This window comes from Athene cunicularia (genome assembly GCF_003259725.1).
Source record: "Athene cunicularia isolate RWA chromosome 4 unlocalized genomic scaffold, athCun1 chr4_part2, whole genome shotgun sequence".
Taxonomy (NCBI): Eukaryota; Metazoa; Chordata; class Aves; order Strigiformes; family Strigidae; genus Athene; species Athene cunicularia.
The window spans coordinates 20,585,657-20,606,410 of NW_020799099.1; the positions used below are offsets into that span (position 1 = coordinate 20,585,657).

The following is a 20,754-nucleotide window of genomic DNA, read 5'->3' on the forward strand; positions in this document are numbered from 1 at the left end:
ATCAATAAAGATGTTAAACAGGAGTGGCCCCAAAACCCAGCCCTGGGGGACACCACTCGTGACCGTCTGCCAGCTGGATTTAACTCCATTCACCACAACTCTTTGGGCCCGGCCATCCAGACAGTTTTTTACCCAGCAGAGTGTGCAATTGTCCAAACCTCGAGCAGCCATTTTTGCCAGAGAATTCTGTGGGAAACGGTGTCAAAAGCCTTGCTAAAGTCAAGGTAAACAACACCCACAGCCTTTCCCTCATCCAATAAGCAGGTTGCCCTGTCGTAGGAGATCAGTTTTGCCAAGCAGGACCTGCCTTTCTTAAACCCATGCTGACTGGTCCTGAGCATCTGGTTGTCTCTCATGTGTTGCATGATGGTGCTTAGGATGAGCTGCTCCATCAGCTTCCCGGGCACTGAAGTCAAGCTGACAGGCCTGGAATTTCCAGGATCATCCTTCTGACCCTTCTTATAGATGGACATCACCTTGGCCAATTTCCAATCTGTCGGGACCTCCCCAGTCAGCCAGGACTGCTGGTAAATGGTGGGAAGCAGCTTGGCGAGCACCCCAGCCAGCTCCTTCAGCACCCTCGGGTGTATCCCATCTGGTCCCATAGACTTGTGTGTGTCTGTGTGACGCAGCAGGTCACTGACTGTCTCCTGGAGTGTGGGGGGGTTATTCTCCCAGTCTCTGCATTCTGGCTGTGGAAGCTGGATTTCATCAATACAACTAACTTTGCTATTAAAGACTGAGGCAAAAAAGGCATTAAGCACCTCAGCCTTTTTCTCGTCACTTGTTAACAAATTTCCTCCTGCATCTAGCAGGGGATGGAGACTCTCCCTGGACTTTCTTTTGTTACTGACATACTTATAGAAACTTTTCTTGTTATCCTTGATTGTAGAGGCCAAATTAATTTCCAGTTGGGCTTTAGCCCTTCTGATTTCCACCCTGCATAGCCTCACAGCCTCTCTGTAATCACTGTGTGTGGCTAGCCCCTTCTTCCAAAGGCTGTAAACTCTCCTTTTCTCCCTGAGTTGCAGCCAAAGCTCCCTGTTCAGCCAGGGTGGTCTTCTCTGGTGTCGGCTTCTCTTACAGCACCTGGGGACCGCCTGCTCCTGAGCCATTAACATTTCCTTCTTAAAGAGTGCCCAGCCTTCCTGGGCCCCTATACCCTTCAGGATCATCTCCCAAGGGATCCTTTCAAGCAGGTGCCTAAACAAGACAAAGTCAGCCCTTCTGAAGTCCAGGATGTCAGTCCTGCTTAGCTCTCTCCTGACCTCTCTAAGAATAGAGAACTCTATTATTTCATGATCGCTGTACCCTAGTCAGCCTCCAACCTCCACATCGTCCACCAGCCCTTCTCTGTTCACAAAGAGGAGATCCAGCAGGGCACCTTCTCTGGTCGGTTCTCTCACCAGCTGCATCAGGAAGTTGTCTGCCACACATTCCAGGAATCTCCGGGACTGGTCTTGTTCTGCCATGTTGTAGTTCCATCAGATGTCTGGGAAGTTAAAGTGGCCCACAAGGACAAGCGATCGTGACATTTCACCTAAGTGCCTATAAAATATCTCATCCATCTCTCTGTCCTGGTTGGGTGGCCTATAGTAAACTCCTACTACAACATCTGCCCTGTTGGCCTTCCCCCTGATTCTAATGCAAAGACACTCAACGCTGTCTTCACTACACCTGTGCTCGAAGCAGTCGTAACAGTCCTTAACGTACAGAGCTACCCCACCACCTCTCCTTCCCTGTCTGTCCCTCCTAAAGAGCTTGTAGCCATCAACTGGCACACTCCAGTCATGGCAGACATCCCACCATGTTTCTGTAATAGCAACAACGTCGTAATTTTCCTGTTTTATCACGGCTACACGCTCCCCCTGTTTGTTACCCATGCTGTGTGCATTGGTATACATGCACTTCAGATAGGCCAATGTTTTTCCCCCTTCCCCCTTCAAATCTAGTTTAAAGCTCTGTCAATGAGCCCAGCTAACTCCTGCCCCAAAATTCCCTTCCCTTTCCAGAACAGGTGCATCCTGTCTAATGTCAAAAGGTCTGGTGCCCTGTATACCAACCCATGATTGAAGAATCCAAAGCCCTAATGGTAACACCAGTCTTTGAGCCACCCATTCATCTGCTGAATTCTCCTGTAATCTTCCTCATCCATCCCCCCAACCAAAGGGATGGAGGAGAACACAGTTTGTGCTCCCGACCCCTTAAGCAGTTTTCCCCAGGACCAGAAGTCTCTCTTCATTGCTTTAGGCCTTCTCCTGGTGATGTCATCACTACCTACCTGAAAAACCAGGAGAGGGTAGTAATCCTTCGGTCTCACTAAGGGTAGGAAGTGTTGCTGTGAGGTCCTTGATGCGGGCCCCAGGGAGGCAGCAGAATTCCTTATGAAGCGGGTCTGGTCTGCATGTAGGGCCTTCGACACCCCTTAGAGATGTTTATATTGCAAGGAGATATATATCCGTACCTTTAAAAGGTATTTAAATGTAAACTCCTAAAAAATAAGAAACTGCTTCAGGACACACAAGTTAGTTGATGGATTTTCTGTGACAAAGCTCTGCCATCTGTCCTATTGTCCGGTGCTTTCCTACTTTGGCAGTCCCACTCTAATCAATGGCTGTAAGGTCATCTTCACCTTGAGAAGCTTGGCCATCGAACTCCAGGTCTTACTGGTGGGTGAAACTTGAAGACCTGAAATTTCATCTTTGGTCGCTATTCCAAGTGACGGACTCCTGGCTCGGACTGTGTCACTAGAAGAATTTCAGTTTGTTGTTCAGTTGTTCAATTTAGTGCTTTTGAAAATCATTTGCAGGACTTTGAAAGGTGCTATGCACATTCCTGATTCTGCTCATTGAAAATACAGTGGTGCCTCTAGATATTTCTTTTAATAGAAAATATTTAACATTAAATATCTTCCTACTAAGGAAGATTATCTAGCCAAGTTTAACTTTAACCTCTCTGTTAAAAAATTAAAAAAAAAAAAAAATCGGATTCCTGAGTTGTTGCTCATTTTTTTTTGTACACTTTGAGCACAGATAAACTGCTGACAAGCTCATAAAAAGGGGAGGAAAGAGCCAAAATGGGTTGGGGCAGATAGAAAGGAGAGGGAAAATGAATGTGCATTTACAGGCCAGAAACAGAACTTTTAGAAGAGCAGAATGACTGTTTTTAAGAAGAGTAAACTGACAACCCTTCTGCCTTGCTGGGAATGGCCAGGAGTTGCAGGCTGTCTTGTGCCGAGATGTGCATCACTCTTACTTGGTCTCACTTTTATGTACCCCCTAACAAGTCATATCCTTTCCTTGTCTCAGTGGATGGCAAGTGGACGTCCTGGAGCAAGTGGTCCACCTGTGGCACGGAGTGCACCCACTGGCGCCGGAGGGAGTGCACAGCTCCAGCGCCAAAGAACGGGGGGAAGGACTGTGAGGGACTGGTGCTGCAGTCCAAGAACTGCACCGACGGGCTCTGCATGCAGGGTAAGTGCTGCTGTGATGCATCCAGGGTCTGGGATGTAAGTGGCCACAGAAAAAGCTTCAGTAGCTGCAGATCAGCATCAATGACCTAAAGTCATAGAATCATTTGTAGGATGGAGAAGTGAGTTAATCCATTTCTCACCAGTCTGGACACCCCACTCTTCTTCGTTGAAGGTGAATGTAATGCTCTCTGAGGTTTGTGAAGTTGATCCATGAAGAATTAGAAAGTCCCATAGCAGAGACCTCTCCCCTCTGATGTCCCCGCCAAACAGCCCTTCTCTCTAATACAGGCTCAGCATCTGTCCAGGGAAGCTTAGCAGTGACTCTCATGACAATGCAAATGAAAAGTAAAGGATTTAGGGCAAAGCCAGCATTTTCAAAAGAGTAAACTTGGCAAAGTAGATCAGTTTCTGACTTCTTAGTGACAGGAATGGTGGGTGCATGTTTCTACATAAAATAGTTAATGCCCTTTTTGAATTTGGGGTGCCCTGTAGTAGAAAGAGGTACCCTGTACCTAGGCAGTGCCTATGCAAATTTCATACATAGTTACCAGCATGCTGCAGCCTCATGAAGATCAGCTCTAGCACTGAAACCTGTTCTGCCTGCGCCTATTCACACCATGGTCCTGACTTTGTGACTAATGTGGGTGAGAAGGAAAAAAAAAGGAGGCTTTTAGTGTGATTCTGACAATATGCTGATGAACAGTTAGTCTTCTCTACATCCCATCTCTTTTCAAAAATGAGATCTTCTGTGTTCTGCTGGTGCATTGAAACTTCCTTTCGTATTTCGTTAGCACAATAACCTGAGCCGAAATCCTCAAATGCCCCTCTCTCCTGATCCTTCATCCTGTCTCTCTGCAATACTTCTCTGTCAGGTCTTAGCTCACTGTTGCCCAAATGGTTATGGCTGTAACTATCTGGTATCTATGTGTCCAGATCATGAAATGCTTTTAGTTCTCTCATGAAAAAGAAGTCAGAAATTTTTGTTCTCTGAGGCAGGTTACCTTTGACTGAAATAGTTGCAATGACAGAAAAGTGACGCTACTAGCTAATAAATAGATCTGCTTTATGAATAAGTGCCATAGGGGTGGCTACTGTGCTGGCAGCGAACTCTGAGCTCCTCTGTGGCACAGCATGGCCATTTGTTCTGAGGGTTCTCAGATTTACAAAAAAGGCTTCTTCAGTGTGGTTCACACACTTTCATCACGTTAAAACTATTAATCAATGCCAACAGCCTATAAAGCTGTAATTCCTCAAAACATTTGTTTTTATGGGGAAGATAGAAAGGTAAAATTCAGAGCTTCTCTCTTTCTTTTCTAAAGATAGAAAAAAAAATCCAGCCACATCTTACTGAGTAACACCTTGGTGAGTTTTGTAGTGAGAGGCTAACACACCCCTAGCTCCAGCAGTGTGTATAAGTCATTATGGTAAATTAGGAAGAAAAGATCCATTTCCCCATACAGAAGAGCTCTTCGCTATCAGATTATATTTAGACAGGTGTATGTCATCTTTGTGTATGTGCATAAAGAGAGCCATTTAAGCAGAAATCTTGTGGAAAAGTAGATATAATGGTACGGCAGAATAAAAGCCCTTTAGGGATCTCATTTATCTGTTGATGGTATATTGCATTTTATTTGTGAAAGTGGATGCTGAGTATAAAGCAGAGGTCTTCAGTGGGAGAGATGTGAGGCTGTTGTGAATCCTATTCTGCTTCACATATATGTATATAAAAAATGGTAATGAAAACTATACAGTCACATATTGACCTACTTGGCTCTAGGGGCCGTGGTAATCCTTCAGTGTTGGAATTTAATGGCAGTGTTTTAATGCTGTCTTTATACTCGTGGGGTTTCATATACACCTGTAAAACTTACAATCCTGCTTCCTGATCCATCACTGCTGGGAAGATTGATTTGCTGTACTTGGTGGCAGTGTGCCTGCTGCTCTCTCTCTCTCTCTTTATTTCTCTCTCTTAGTTTATGCAAAACCAATCTGAACACTTATATTTTTGCTGGTGTGGATCTAGATTTGTAGCAAATCTGCCTGCTGAGCTAGGAAGAAACACAGGACTCCTTTCATTCCTAAAATACCAGGCCTCTTTTCACATTATTTGAGGCTGGTGGGGACTGGCCTGAGCTGACATTTCTCCTAGCCTGGGGACCTGTGGATCCACAGCAGATTCTTCTAGTGCCTTTATGCCAGTGGGTTCTGGCATGGCACAGGTGGCATGGAGGGAGCCACAGCCACCTTTCCTCTGTGGCTGTAGTCCTCCTGGAGATGCATTGGCCAGCTGTTTACCTGACCATAGCCAAATCCTGCTCCCAGATGCTTTGGTTCTTTCTCCTTAGTGTCAGTCTTTTGTGAGATCTTGAAGGTTGACTTTAGTACCATGGGAGTAGTTGAGGTCAAAGAATTAGCAGACAGACTCTCTTGCCAGGAGTCACTAGGCTGTTGCTTTGACAAAAACTCACTTGTAAATATATATCTCTATATAGCTCCACATAAAAGATATCCTGGAAAATGTTGGATTGAATGAGTCTAATTTACAAGCCCTTTCTCTTCCAGTCTATTATTCACTTCAGTAGCATCAGCTGGATAAATCAATAAGCTCTTTCATCAGACTGCCCCTGCTCCAGCAAAGAGCAGCAGTGTGCACCGCTATCGATTTCTGTGGGGATAAAAACTGTGGAGCTTTCTCCATCCCTTGTAATTACAGTATTTTACACCCAAAGCTGTAGTTTGTGCTTACCACTAACTGTGGCATTTCTTGTGCAACTCTGCTGTCACATTTATTCCGACTAATGATCTTGCCAGTACACACATACACTCCCTTATCTAGTAGTTAGTATTTTTCTGTTAACATGAAAGGATGAACAGTCATTAAACTAGAGAGCCTGCAGAGAGACAGCAGGCTGGATTGAAGAAGAAAAGCAGCTGTAGTGAAAATTTAGGATGGTTGTTGCTATTTTAAGTTTCCAAATACACAATATTGCCTAGCAGGCCCCAATATAACAATTTCATAATTCCTGTAATAGTGTTAATATGATCTTCTGGAACAAAATATGCTGTAGGTGTAAGAAGAATTGGCTGGTTACCACCCACGCTAGTTGCATTATTGCCTCCATAGTTGCATTATTTCCCATTTGAAGTATGACTACTGTGGTAAATACTTCAGTGCAAGGAACAGCACTTTTAAAGTCACGCACTGCATCTCACAGGGGATCTCTATAAACCGAAACACTGCAGTTACCGCTCCACCCATCCTCGCCTAATGACTTTGGTGGGCGTTTTGTGTGGGAACTAAGAAAGCAGAGTGCTCCACTGCTGGTTCAAACTTCAGCACGAGTAGTTCTCTTCACTAAATAACAAAAATGTTTAAAGCAATGTACGAGGGGTTTTGCGAGGCCCAGTCGGGAATGACTGTGAGATTATGTGTGTGGTACCAAACAGATGCTAAAAGTCCCTGGCAGGCCAAATTTTGCTTTGCATTATGTGTAAAATGCTGCTGGTAATCAGGAAGAGGTGGACAACCTAGGAAGAGAGTTAGCTGTGTGGCATGGTTATGCTGAAGGCTTATTACATGAGTTGTGGCGTGACCCCTATCATGCTCAGAGCATGTCACATGTGTCCTTTCTGTTGAGGATCTGAAGTGTTCAGATCTGTATTGTCCCTCTGTTGTCCTGTAGGCATGAGGTTGGCACCTGTACGTGCTGGTAGAGCTGTCAGTCTTTTCTGAAATCATGCCTGTGGTGCACAGGGTTGGCATTAGCACTGTCAGAGGGAGACAACCAGTGCCCCTTCTTCAGCTTCTCAGCTTTAGTAGACCACTGTGGCTTTTTATAAAAGGCTGGCTTAGTTGTGCTTTCAGTTTTTTCCAAAACACAGGGATAGTTAACTTATAGCAGCGAGGTAATACCGAAACTCATGTTGTCACTTGAGGACTACAGATTATATAGTTACATAAATAGTACTGCTGCTCTGTGTACTAAAAACTGTTTACTTTATACAGTCTCACAATATGGCATATAAATCCAGCACTGAATAGGGCCAAAAGGAAATTTCCACTTGTGAATCATTGCCAAGTGTCATCAGATCCGGTGTGGACTTTTCCTTTGTTGCTTTGGATTTAAATAAATGAGCATGAAAAGACAGAGATGTGCTACTATCACTTAAAGAATGGAAGAAAAGATTCAAAACATCTTCACCTGTCATTACAAACAACACTCTGGACTAACTCTCAGGTCACTTTGATTCTCTCCTTGTATGTAACTACTTGGAAATTTAAGCAGTGGATACATGACTGGAGAAAAAGGCACCGATACCATGGTGAAGATGTTATTATCAGACTAGTAATTCCATTCCTTGTTAAAAAAAGGCTGTCTTCCAGTCGAGAATGAATTGATGTGAAATGATGACGGCAAATCTATATTTGCTAAGTGCTTTGAAATCCTCATTTGAAAGGCAGTGTGAAGTTCATAAGGTTCCAAACCTCTTACAATGATAGTGCCTAAGCGAGTGAAAAAGATGCAGTTTGTCATGCTTGTGCATGAAATGGTTAACTGCTGCCCTTTTCCAGTCTCGTGCCTGTTTATACACAGATCTTGAGTAGAAAGCAAGGTTAACCTGATACTAAACATCTCTTTCTTCCCAAAACATATATATTCTGCACATGCCCTGCTTGTTTAATGTAACATGCCAGAACCTCTGATGGAATAAGCATTCATTTCCCTTCTTGGCTTGTTTTGAAAGCCAGCATTCAGGGAAGAATTACAGGGCAGAACAGTTTGATGAGGACCTCTGGTCCTCCAGAGCAGATTAGTGTGCAAAGAGCAAGGGAATGTTTTCCAGACTCCAGGAGGTAAGCAAAGCTCTCTCAAGGGACACTGCAACAGGAGCCCATGTGTGCAGAGGAATGAAATAAAACCTTTTATTAAGAGCATGTGGGTCAAGAGAGAACTTCTAATACGTTCAGTCTGTCAGCATAATGATATAGCCACCTGGCCTGTTTCGCTGCACCCTTACAGTGAGGGTTTCATTCATTTGAAGAACACATCTCATTTGTTCCTAGAGGAAGTTTTCTTGATATAAGTAGAGAGATGTGTTATTCTGTTTTTCAACCCAACTACTATGTAATGTTGTAGCAGCCAAGGGAGTTTATGCACACATCTCAGAGTTACAACTCATCTTTATTTTTATTGTAGTGACATGAGAAATCCCCAGCTGAGAAGCATTCATGCTCTGGTGGGCCCTGTGCAACTGAGAGCTCTTGCCTTGGAAACATATGGCTTGAAGCAGATAAAAGCACTGAGAGAAAATAGAAGTGCAGAGCCACAAGCAGAACCCAGGGCACTGAAATCACTGTGTCTTACCCTAGTCAGTTCAGAAACAGCCACCTCCACATTAATTTTAATGAAAGGCAAGTGCTTTAAGATCTCTAGGCTGTTTTCAAAAATCCCAACTAATTAAAAAATATTATAGCCATTCAGAGAGAAAAAAAACCCCAACTTTGTCCATCTATAATCTTCATTCTTCTTAATTCTCTTGGGTTTTTCTTTTATTCTTCCCTTATTCCTCTGCATATTAAAAAAACCCCAAAATTTTCTCAGATAGATGAAAGAAAAATGCAAAGACTATAATGAAGTCTAATTGATATATTAACTTAATTGTAGGAAAAAAAATGCAGTGACAATAATGACTGTTTGTATTTTCCTTACCATGTACAAAGGTGGGTATATTTCATGAGTTTTGCTTTCCTGGTGAGGTGTCGGACAGAGCAAGGTTACACGAGCAGCCCAAGGCTCATTAGGGAGTCAGTGACGGGATCAGGAGTAAAGCTCAGAGCTCTCTATTTCTAAATCTGTGTTCTACATAAAGGACTAACAAAAACTCATGTTGGAGAAGGAAGTTTCTGTAGTTTGGGAAACAAACATTGAGCTGATTAGCTGATTCTGGATCTCTGGGATTTTTGAGGTTACAAGCCAGGGAATACAAGTTAACTTACCTGTGAGTTTACAGACCTGCCAAAGATTTCGATACCTGTCACTGAACATCCATGTGGATAACTCATGCTTTCCATGAGCCTTTTTTTTTTCATGAGCCTTTTTCCTAACAGATTTTATCCCCTCTTCTAGATCCTTTTCCAGCTGTCCCTTCCTTCATCTAGCTGTTTGCCGTGTGTCCCCTCTTCAGTGCTGCCCCATGTCCTTATCTCAGCCCTCCCTGTAACCTGTTTGCTCTTGTCTGCTACAACTGCAAAACAAAGCAAACCCCAGGAAGCCTATTTAACATCGAGTCATTGCAAATGTGGAATTTGCAAATATACAATCTAACAAATTGCAATGCTAGACATGTGTTTACTTCTGCTGTCAAACATGCATAACAAAACCAATGTTAAGGCAGTGTGCTTCTAAAATACTAAAGACTGACATAAAATTTAGCCAAAAGGTCAAAGTCCTTAACTGTAGAAGATTGCATAATGTCAAAATTGCCTATTCTAATCCACATCAGATTTCAGCAACAAGTTATCCTACTCTTCCATCTTCTCCCACTCCCATATAGATGGCATGATTGTTTAAACTCATGCAGGACCTTTCTAACAATGTTAACAAAATGTCAGGAATCTAATTTAAAATGAAAACATAGTTGCAGTCTTAATTATGGAATATTAGAAACTCCTGTTCAAGGACAGGACAAGAGAGATTCCCCGTTTAACCTACCCACTCAGGAAATATTTAATTTAATACCCAAGTAAATAACCAGTCACAAAACCTCAAGTTCCCTGTTTATTAGCCCACCCTGAATATGTCCATAATTAGTCCTTTAGAAGGGAAATAAATTACTGTGCATTATCTCTGGGATGCCTGATATCATATCTGACCTTCAGCATCATTACTGCAGACATGAAGGTCTTTCTTTATAGTGGCAAATATAGGAAGAAGCTGGGCAGAATCTCTCTGGGAGTTTTCTACAGCTCCAGGGACTTTGTTTGTTGTTTGGTTTTTGGTTTTGTTTTGTTTTGTTTTGTTTTTTTAATTTTTAACCACCACAAATATGGTATAAGATATCACATCTTCTTGTTTATGTGCTGCAGTTCCTGGGAAATAGCAGGGGAGAGAAACAATTAACAGCAATTACAATTCAAAGACTATTGTTAATATTTCTCCCATGGTAAATCTGCATTAGCAACATGTTAAGTGAATATGAAGCCTTAGCACTAAACAGTCAGAATATGGGGTTTACTCTAAGATTGCTCTTGTACCATTAACTCTGCCCCCTTGTAGAAAAGGAAGTACTGGAAGCTTCTGCAGTCGCAGTCTCTGAACAGCGGGACCTGCATGAAGCAATTTAAAACTCCTGAATGTCAAATTAAGTCTCCTAAATTCCTTCTCCTAACATGAGAATATGTGACTGCTTGTCCATCATAGGGACTAGATGGAAACCTGTAGCATTGCAATACATCTGAACTAACATTTTGAAAGCCCTTGAAAGTCTTTTTTGTAAGTGCCTTTTGGGAGCATTGAGCTTTTGCACACTGTATTGATTATCTAGAATTTCTTTAAAAATCATAAAGAAGCTCAGCAAGCTGGTGATAGCTGTAGAATTGCTGAGGGGTGATGGTGAACTAGGTAGGTAAGGCAAAAGGAGGCATAAGGTGGAAACAGGACTAGTAATGGGAGGTCAGTGCTATAGTCGAGGCGTTGCAAACACTGCAGGATCATGTGTCTTTTTTCTCTCCATCTCAAAAATGTCTCTTTATAATGGAATTCAGAATTTTGAATTGCTGGATGTGTCTTCCCAGGAGTGCAGAGTTTTACAAAATCTGTAAGTGAGCTGACTTTAAATTGAGAATGGCTTTTTACAAAAAAAAGGGAGAGAAGCTGAATTTCTAGAACCTGGAATTTGAAAACAGCAGTATATACTTTTTTTTTTTTTTTTACCCATTGAGGTCCATTGAACTCAAAATTCAACAAAACAAACCCAATTTAAAAAAATTATTAGGGTTCTTAACCCATTTTTGTTCAAACTTTTCAGGATGATTTCCAAGACTGAGACTGATTATAGAAAATATCAGCAAACCCCAAAGATTTTAAGTAAAATTCTGAGACACTGAAGCTAGGGAAGAGAGCAAGATAACTGAATTAATACTGAAAGAATACCTTACAGGAATTAAGAACAGAAACAATTGGGTGCATGTTGTTTGGGAAATAAGGAAAAAATGACCAGCTTGCTCACTTTTGAGTTGTTAAATACTGGAACTCTTCTGATGTGTATGTACCACGGAGGAACAAAGAGTTTTTTTAGTGAACTTTCATGTCACAATGTATGCACTACATAGCTACTTTACTTTAAATCATCTAAGAACTGCTTTCTTCAAATTTTAGGCATTTACAGGTGAGAATTTGCCTCTGTTCTTCTGTCCATCGTAGCTCCATGGTTCAGTCTGTTGCCAGCAAGAGCTTATTCCTACTTCAGTGTCGCTACACTGGATAAAGCCATGAAAGTAGAGAAAGGTAGCAGTTGAATGCGTGCCTTCTTCTTTTCTTATAGGCAATTTAATGGCATTGACTTTGGAGCCTAAAGGGGGAAAAGTGCTGTTACAATATATTATGCTCAACCTGTTGAGTTCATTGCAACAGGATGTTATTGAGATGTGTCAGGTAGGTAGGCTTTCAAAAGGGCTACATAATTACATGACCTTAGCTCCTTTTGAAACTGCTACATAGAGGGTAAAGACCCTTTATAGATTAGAAACAAGTGGTGCCAGATTAAAATATGATGCATTAAAGAAACAAGCAGTTATGTGCTTTATGCAATCTTCACTTTATTAAATGAAAGTGCATGTCTCCAACTCTCACTGACCTTGATACAGCCTCAAAATATGTATCATTAACTGTGACCTCAGCAGCTGATGGTATAAAGCAATTTCTTTGCAGGATAATTGTAAATATTTTTGTAAATATGACCCAAACTGTATAAGCCCTAGTAAATAAGTGCCCAGAAAGATCACCTTTAGTCACTCCACCATCTTAGTTACTTGCTGGGAAGAGAGAAGGTAGCTGGGGAAAATACAAATGAAAAAACAGGAATTTTTCTTTTTTTCTTATGTGAATATTTTGTTTTCTGCAAGCAAAAGTAAAATATTTTCATAATCTGATCAATTCACTCTAAAATTGATATCCATTAATACAAATTCAGCATGACTAGAAAGCTAACAAAATCTATTAAAGGCCAAACAGGGGAGCCAGTTACAAAGTTCCCTCTGCATGAAACCATGACCTAGTGTTTTATACCACAGGGATAAAAGTTGTCTTTAAAATATACCAGTATGCAGGCCAAAGCAGTATATTCCCAAGGCTTTCTAGGTAAAATCAAACACAGGATTTCAGGATGCCCACAGTCATGATACTGAGTTCCCAGTCTGAACACCATGTATGTGTATATATGCCCATGAAAATGCTGAGGGGTAGATTCTTCCCCAGTGGGGAAAAAAAAAAGAGCTTAGAAAAGTTGTTTTGGTGACTATTTGGTAACACACTGTTTCAGTTTCAGTCTCAAGGGAGTCAGTGCCATAATCTCTGCACACCTGCCTTTCATAAGTGTGAGGTTCTCCATTCCCAAACACTTCATTTTTCCCCAATTTGGCCAAAGGTTTATCTACTCCTCTGAAGGGAAATTGCAGCAGATTAATTCATGCTGTAAAAAGGGGTCAGCCTGCCTCTTTGTCAAAGCTAACCCTCTGAGGCAGATGGTCCCACACATGCAGATACGCTGAAGGCCATTCAGCCACAGAGACTCGCCATTGTGTCTCTTGTGGCATATGACACAAATGTGTTTCCAGAAGGTCAGAGCAAGACATGTGGGACCAGAATGCTCAGGCTAGACTTCCAATGTTTGGGGATCATCTGCCTTCACAAACTGCACCAAACTAATTAAAGAGCTTCAAAATCTACTTAATTAAATGGTCACAAGTTCCCAAATCAGTGCAAGAGTGACTGATACTGAATTTGAGTTAAACTAAATTGATAAAAAGCTTGTTGAAGTCTTTTCTATATACCAACATTGGATTGGTTTATCTTTCCAGTACAATCTGACATATTCACCCTTCTCCACTTTTCCAAGTGTATTACATCATTATAAGGGTGTTTGAATTGCTCTTCACATGCTTTATAGAAAGACAATAGGCAATGCCTACATAACGCACCTTTATAATAATACATCTGCATTTGTACAAAGAATTTGTGCCAGTGTAATTACTTTAAAAAAAGCCCACCTTTAACACTTAATAGAAGCACTTCCACAGGGACAAAAAAATGTATTTACAAGCCTGAAGTGGAGAAACATCAACTTAATTAAAGGCTTTTTAATGAATGCATTTACTGTGCAATTACAGTGGTGCAATTTCTGTGCATTAACCCAAGCCTCCCACTGATTCTTCAGGTATGACATAGGGTAAAGTACTTGTAAAATGAGGAAAACAAATACCCACTTTTGGTAAACCTCCGAGAGCCTCAAACAGGAGGGACTATGCAGGTGTAAAGTATGAATATTACTATTTTACTCATCCAGCAGTAAGTTGCACAACAAAACATCAAAAGCATCTTTGAAAATGTACATTTCCCAAAAAGCTGGAGGAATAAGCTTAAATTACTTTTCTCAAAGCAAGTAGCTCACTGTGAAACCAGCTGCTCAGAGTGTGAGTCAGCAGCCTCAGCAGCCTTCCCAGAATCAAACCTACCAGCACCTTTCTAAATTCACCATCGTTAAAAGTTTTGATGATCCTGGTAGAAGTCCCTCAGGTACTTGCCAAGCAGCGCTGTTGATACAAGGAGGGGAAAAAAAAACGCAAGGAAAAGATCTTTTTTCACTGCAGTTACTTTGAAGAGAGGAGGGAAGTCATTCTTCATTATTTCATCTACTAATCCCAGCAGGTTTGCATCATTATCTGTTGAAAAGATCCTTTCTCATTGTTTGAAGGTATATTCAGAGGGACCAGTGTGAAGCAGTACCTGTGTTCTTGTGCTGGGAGCATGGCAGTAACCCTACCTCCTGCCCAGCCACCATCACCACCAGCGCATGGCTCCAAGCCTTCCCCTTACTGCTGCCACTGCAATGCCCACTCACTTTTGGAAGAACGCTTTCATGACAAAGGAGTTTTTAAAAGAAGTTTTATTCTAAAAATCCCTGCCCAAATGGCAGAAGGTGTCTGTAGTTTCCGTGTTTGAGTGATCTCTGACAAATGTGCTTAATTTGCAAGTGAAAATGGAGCTGGCATTTGACCAGCAAAGGGAAGCGGTTGCCAGCTTGGCTGGAATGCTGAAAGTCACCCCAAGGTAAGGTCTCTGCTAGCTTCAGCCAGGGAAGCCTGCCCACATGCTGTGAGCAGACAGGGTTGTATGACCACCACAGCATGGCTTGTGTAGTGCCATCACCTCTATAAGGACTTTACATCCAACATGAGTGACCACCTATCCATCTACAGCCAGGTTGGTCAGCTGTGACTCTTGGCCCTCAGCAAAAAATTAGCATGACTGTGACTCAAGACGCATGGCATCTCACTCAGCAGTCCTTAACTCTTCCACTTCGACCATGACTTACTTCTGTGTAAAAAACACATGTTTTTCAAGCTGGAAATGTGTCCTTGCAGATACTTGTGCAAGCTAGGCTATGTTTACATGGTGTGCTGGTTTTGGCTGGTGTAGAGTTAATTTTCTTCATAGTAGGAAATTTCTTCATAGTGGCTAAAACACAGCATGCCTAAGCAGTTGGCTGGATTTGGATGCTTGGTTCAGTTTGCAGCACACACAGGAAAATAAAATCAAGCTCACTTTACTAAGCATGTTGGCTTGTGAGTCTAATGGAAGCAGGAGACAGTATCCTCACCTCATCCTCCTGTTTTAATAGAGGTGCCTTTGAATACCTGCACAAAGGTATAAGTTTCTGTTTAAGAAATCATTGTCACTCTTCTGTAGCTGCAAGGATGCTCTCTGTAGTTCCCAGTAAGATAATCTATGCAAACATGTAAGATGCAAGTAAGTATTTGTGACAAACAGGGTTTATGAAGAGTTTGCAATGAGGTAAATTTCTTTTAGAGTATTTGAGGACCACCCTTGTTTACTTTGTTGAAGACTTCAATTTGGATTTCCATTTTCCTGGGAGGAGAGAATGCTTTCAATAACAGCTAATCCAGTCTTTTTTGCCCCTCAAGTGGCAGTTGCTAGATATGGCAGGGATGACGCACAACCTTGAATGCAAAACACTCTAGCTGAAATGCAACATAAAGGGAGAGGAATAGTCTTTCTGGCTTTGCACAGATGAGCTCAAGCTCCATGAGTGATGCATAGTTAGGGGACACGCGCTGCCCTATGCCGACTCCCTCAGGAACATACTGGGGCACATGAAGTGCAGAGAGGTGTCCTCAGCTTCCCTAGTGGATTTGAGTATGAGGCAAAAAGGCATTCGGAGTTGCAGACAGCTTAAATTCTACCTTGTTCTTGTGCCTTGTATTACTTGCTAGCTGCCTCTTGGCCTCCAGAGACATCTTGCCACAGGAAATACTGGGTGTAAGGCTATAGCTGAAATTGAAGTTGACTAAATATGGGCCTCAACATTCATCTGGAGAGTAAGTGGGAAGTAACTAGGGTACTGTAAATTCATGCCAGAACTTGCTGAGCACTCATTCAAGCCCTTAGAAGTTGCTCACCTGACTTTTTATTGCCAATAGACTAGAAGAAATAGGAAGCAGTTTTTTATGAAAGATTGAGTACACGTGTTGAGAGTACACATAGGTGAACTTGCCTCAAAGAACCAAATAGATGAATGTAAGCACATAATGTTTCTAAATGCAATTATAAGGCTGGAATCATTGCTGTGAAAAAAAGTTTTCAATAGATATTACAAGGAATATAGTCTATCCCATGATGCCTCAGAGAAAACATCATCATCAAAAAGCAGCTCTTTTTGCTCTGGTGTGGTGGGTGCCCACCAAAGCCACTCTATCACTCCCCCTCCTTGACTGGACTGAGGAGAGAAGATATAATTAAAAGCTTGTGGGTTGAGATAAGGACAGGGAGAGATCACTCACTAATTACTGTCATGGGCAAAACAAACTCAACTTGAGGAAAATTAATGTAATTTATTACTAATCAAATCAGAGAAGGGTAATGAGAAGTAAAACCAAAACTTAAAATACCTTTGCCCCAGCCCTCCCTTCTTCCTGGGCTTAACTTTACTCCTGAATTCTCTACCTCCTCCCCTCCAGTGGCACAAGGGAATGGGGGTTGCAGTCAGTTCATCACATGTTGTCTCTGCCACTCCTTCCTTCTCAGGGGGGGACTCCTCACACTTCTCCCTGCTCCATGGGAAACAGTCCTCCACAAACTTCTCCACCATGAGTCCTTCCCACAGGCTGCAGTTTTTCATGAACTGCTCCAGCGTGGGTCCCTTCCATGGGGTGCAGTCCTTCAGGAACAGATGGCTCCAGCACTGGTGCCCCACGGGGTCACAAGTCCTGCCAGCAAACCTGCTCCAGCATGGGCTCCTCTCTCCATGGGACCACAGGTCCTGCCAGGAGTCTGCTCTGGCGTGGAGCTCTCCATAATCTACAGGTGGATATCTGCTCCACCGTGGGCCTCCACGGGCTGCAGGGACACAGGCTGCCTCACCATGGGCTGCATCGTGGGCTGCAGGGGAATCTCTGCTCTGGCACCTGGAACACCTCCTCCCCCTCCTGCTTCACTGCCCTTGGTGTCTGCAGAGCTGTTCCTCTCACGTATTCTCACTCCTCACTCTGGCTGCTATTGCTGTTGTGCAGTTATTTTTTTATCTTCTTAAATATGTTACCACAGAGGTGCTACCACTGTCGCGCTCAGCCTCGGCCAGCAGTGGATCCGTCTTGGAGCCGGCTGGCATTGGCTCTGTCACACACAGGGGAAGCTTCTGGCAGCTTCTCACAGAAACCAACCCTGTGGCACCCCCGCTACCAAAACCTTGCCACACAAACCCAGTATATCTGATATTTCAGTTAATGTAGTATTTATACGATAGTTAATATCTGGAAGCTTCAGGGGGAGTTAAGTCTATACCTGTGATTGGGATAGACTATATCTTCATTAGCAAGCAGTGCAGCCAAGCAGGAAGAGTTATGTAAAGCACAACAGATGCCATGCACCCAAACTCAGCATTTCTGGGAGCTGGGGATTATTACCTTGGTCTGCCTATATTGTGGTCGTATGCATCAGGCATGCGCCAGGAGTGCATTTTCCAGTTTTGTTTCACCTGCAGGGAGTCCCTGGCTGAGCAAGCTCCTCACAGTGTGATCCAAGGAGAGGGGGTGAAATTCCCTTCAAAAGCACTGGAGGGAGGGTGATGGAGGAGAGGTGCCTTCTTGTCTTATACCGACTCTAATCCTGTCTCTCACAGCATCTTCCCCACTTACTTTAGCTAAGTCATTTACCTTTCCAGCAGGATGGGACTTGGAGCATTTCGCTTGTTTCCCATATGGATGGAAAGCAGCTGGGAGGTGCTTAGCAAGTTCACCGGACTCGTGTGTGAAATAAGCAGCTCCAAAATGCTGTGCTGTAGAAGCCACAGAAAGAAAAGACAAAAGAAACAATCTCTCTTATTTATCCATTCTGAAACACAGCTGTAAATTGTGTTATGATTTTGTCAATATACAGTGCTTGCAAAGATTTCAAATAAATAATGTTATGACCCTAGGGGCCTTATTGATTTTGTAATAATTTCAAAGAGAAGCCACTCAGTTTCTCGTTTGCTGACAAATTCTTTGCTCTCTGAGGAATTCCTATTGAACATGTATTAAAGACAGGATAAAATAATTCCAGAGAAATACAGAGAGAGGGCTTTGTGCATGGACTCTGCTCAGTGAATGGGTATTTAACCTCTGACCAGTGACGACAGGTCTCCTTTAGCTCTATTAGATCAACAGCAAGCTACTATAATTAAATAAAAAAACTGTTTAGAGCCTCACCAAACATGTCCTGGGAATTAAAGCATATGGCAGGGATAGGGAAAAAAGACTTTCCATATGCTAATGACCGTTGATGTCTGAAATAAATTAGATCCATTAGAGTTTATGCTCAATAAAAGAAAGACTTTAAGCACTCCAAAGTTAGTGACTCGAGACCGATTTTGGCTTAGAAATTCAATCTGCCTGCTTATTAATTCTTAGTAAGGCTCTGGAGGAGACAGGGGATGCAAAATCATAATTCCGTGCTGTATCAGAATTTTAAAGTGCCATCAGTTTCTTTTCCTTCTTTATTTTAATTAAACCATTTTTCATGCTTTCCTTTTTTGTTCTCCTCATTAATTTGATTTTGTTCCCATTTTTTGTTTAATTTCTTTCTTTTTAAGGTTTCATTTATCCTATTTCAACTGAACAGAGAACTCAGAATGAATATGGATTTTCTTGTAAGTTTAATGTTTGATTTTACATTCCTGGATGCTAATTTGATGCTGTTCCTGGGGTCAAGCTTTACTGTTATGCCAGCTCTGTATGACTAGGCAAAGAGGAGCCTGTTCGGCAGAGTAAGTGGCATGCTGCTTGCTTGACAACAGTTGCAGTGTTTTGCTGTCAGTGGGCTGACACAGAATGATAAGGGCCGTTATGCACAAGGAAAATGGGAGAAGATGTTGCCTCAGAGACAGAAACTGGAGAGAATGAAACCTCCTCTCATTAAAATTTCCTTAGAAAATGGAAGAAATGTGATGGAGGAATAACTTTTCTTTCAGCTGGAACTCAGAGATCTGCTTCCTGAGCTGCTGGGGGAAAAAATGGTGTTTCGAGGCTGATACATTGAGGGTCTGATAACTAGGAGCTTACATAGACTGATCAGTCCCTTTCAGCATCTGCCAACTCTCACCTCTATGGCTGGAGGGCAGCCTGACTTAAATGACTAGAAGGCTGAGAGAAAAAAATGAAATAAAAGTGATTTCACACGCTTCAAACTAACAAAAATGGGGTACTAAAAAAGTCTGATTTGTTTTTGCACTTTCCTTTTTCATTACGCTATCTCTGAAACTGAGATTCTTCACTGTATAGAGACACATCAAAATTTGATCATATATTCAGCCCTTTTGGAAAAAAAAAAATCTAGTGGATAATGATGCTAAAGATTAGCCTGGAATTAGTGCTAAGATACGGTATAAGCAGCTAGTAGAAATATCATAGACATTTTCTCACAAGACAGCTCTAATAAATCTGGGTTCCTTTTGGTAAATTACCACATTATTTCTTGTGCTTGCTTCGGCTTTTATCCAAATACATACGTGTTAATGCCAGTGATGGGAATTCAATGTTTGATTCTCTGCTTCGCTGGTTTATTTTTCTTAAATGGAAAAATGGCTTGACACATTATAGTCAAGAAAAAGGAAACTCAAGGATACATTCTGATATTCCAGGTATTCCATAGAAAATGCACTTTTGGAGGCTTTTTACTTTGTTAAAAATTAAAAATTAAGGCTTCTGAAGTTTAAAAACCCACAACTTTTTTTTTTTTTTTTTTTTTTTACCAGATGAGCCACTAAATACCATTATTATGACACTATGTCACTAAGACATACTATTCTATTTCATAGGGTCAATTTGCTTCATGAGACTGTGTCTGCAACATGTGTTGTACTTAGTACTTCACAGCCTGGATACTAGATAGATGAGTTAGTAGATAGGAAAGAGTTAGAACAGAAGTTAGAGAGAAATCAAAGATCATTTTCCATCAAAAGGGCATAGACCTGTTATATAGCTTTGGAAATGGATTTTAAATTAACCTATAAAAAAGGTAGTAAATATCTGCAGGAAACGAGAATAATAAGAATGTGTTTTCTTGAACATCCCTGTGGGGAGCACATTTCTTCAAGGTTCCTGGCCTCTCTCCTTCTAGCTGCTCCTGACTCAGATGATGTTGCTCTCTACGTCGGGATTGTCATAGCCGTGATCGTGTGCCTGGCTATTTCCGTGGTTGTGGCCCTGTTTGTCTATCGCAAGAACCACCGTGACTTTGAATCAGATATTATCGACTCCTCGGCGCTAAATGGGGGATTTCAGCCTGTTAACATCAAGGCTGCAAGGCAAGGTTAGTTGTCATTTCACTCCATGTTGACCAGTTTAAGGAGATGTTACAAGGTTATGGTCTCTTGAGCTGCATGAATGATATTTGCTGGATGCTTGTTGGCGCTTCATAAAAAGGAGAAAGATTGTATCCATTTGTTTCTGGTGGTCAAGTGCTCAAAACCCACATTGGCGTTTTTCAGATGTGCTCAAGAGCATGAAG

The 20,754-nt window shown here is 42.0% G+C and overlaps 1 protein-coding gene across 1 annotated transcript in view; it reads left to right on the top strand.

Moving 5' to 3' along the window:
- Positions 1–20,754, top strand: part of UNC5C (unc-5 netrin receptor C) — a 126,718-nt gene that overhangs the window by 75,335 nt on the left and 30,629 nt on the right. The window contains exons 7-9 of the mRNA XM_026847940.1: positions 3,309–3,473; positions 18,839–18,895; positions 20,365–20,556. Coding sequence (XP_026703741.1) covers positions 3,309–3,473; positions 18,839–18,895; positions 20,365–20,556 — 414 coding nt within the window. The remainder of the gene's footprint in view (positions 1–3,308; positions 3,474–18,838; positions 18,896–20,364; positions 20,557–20,754) is intronic.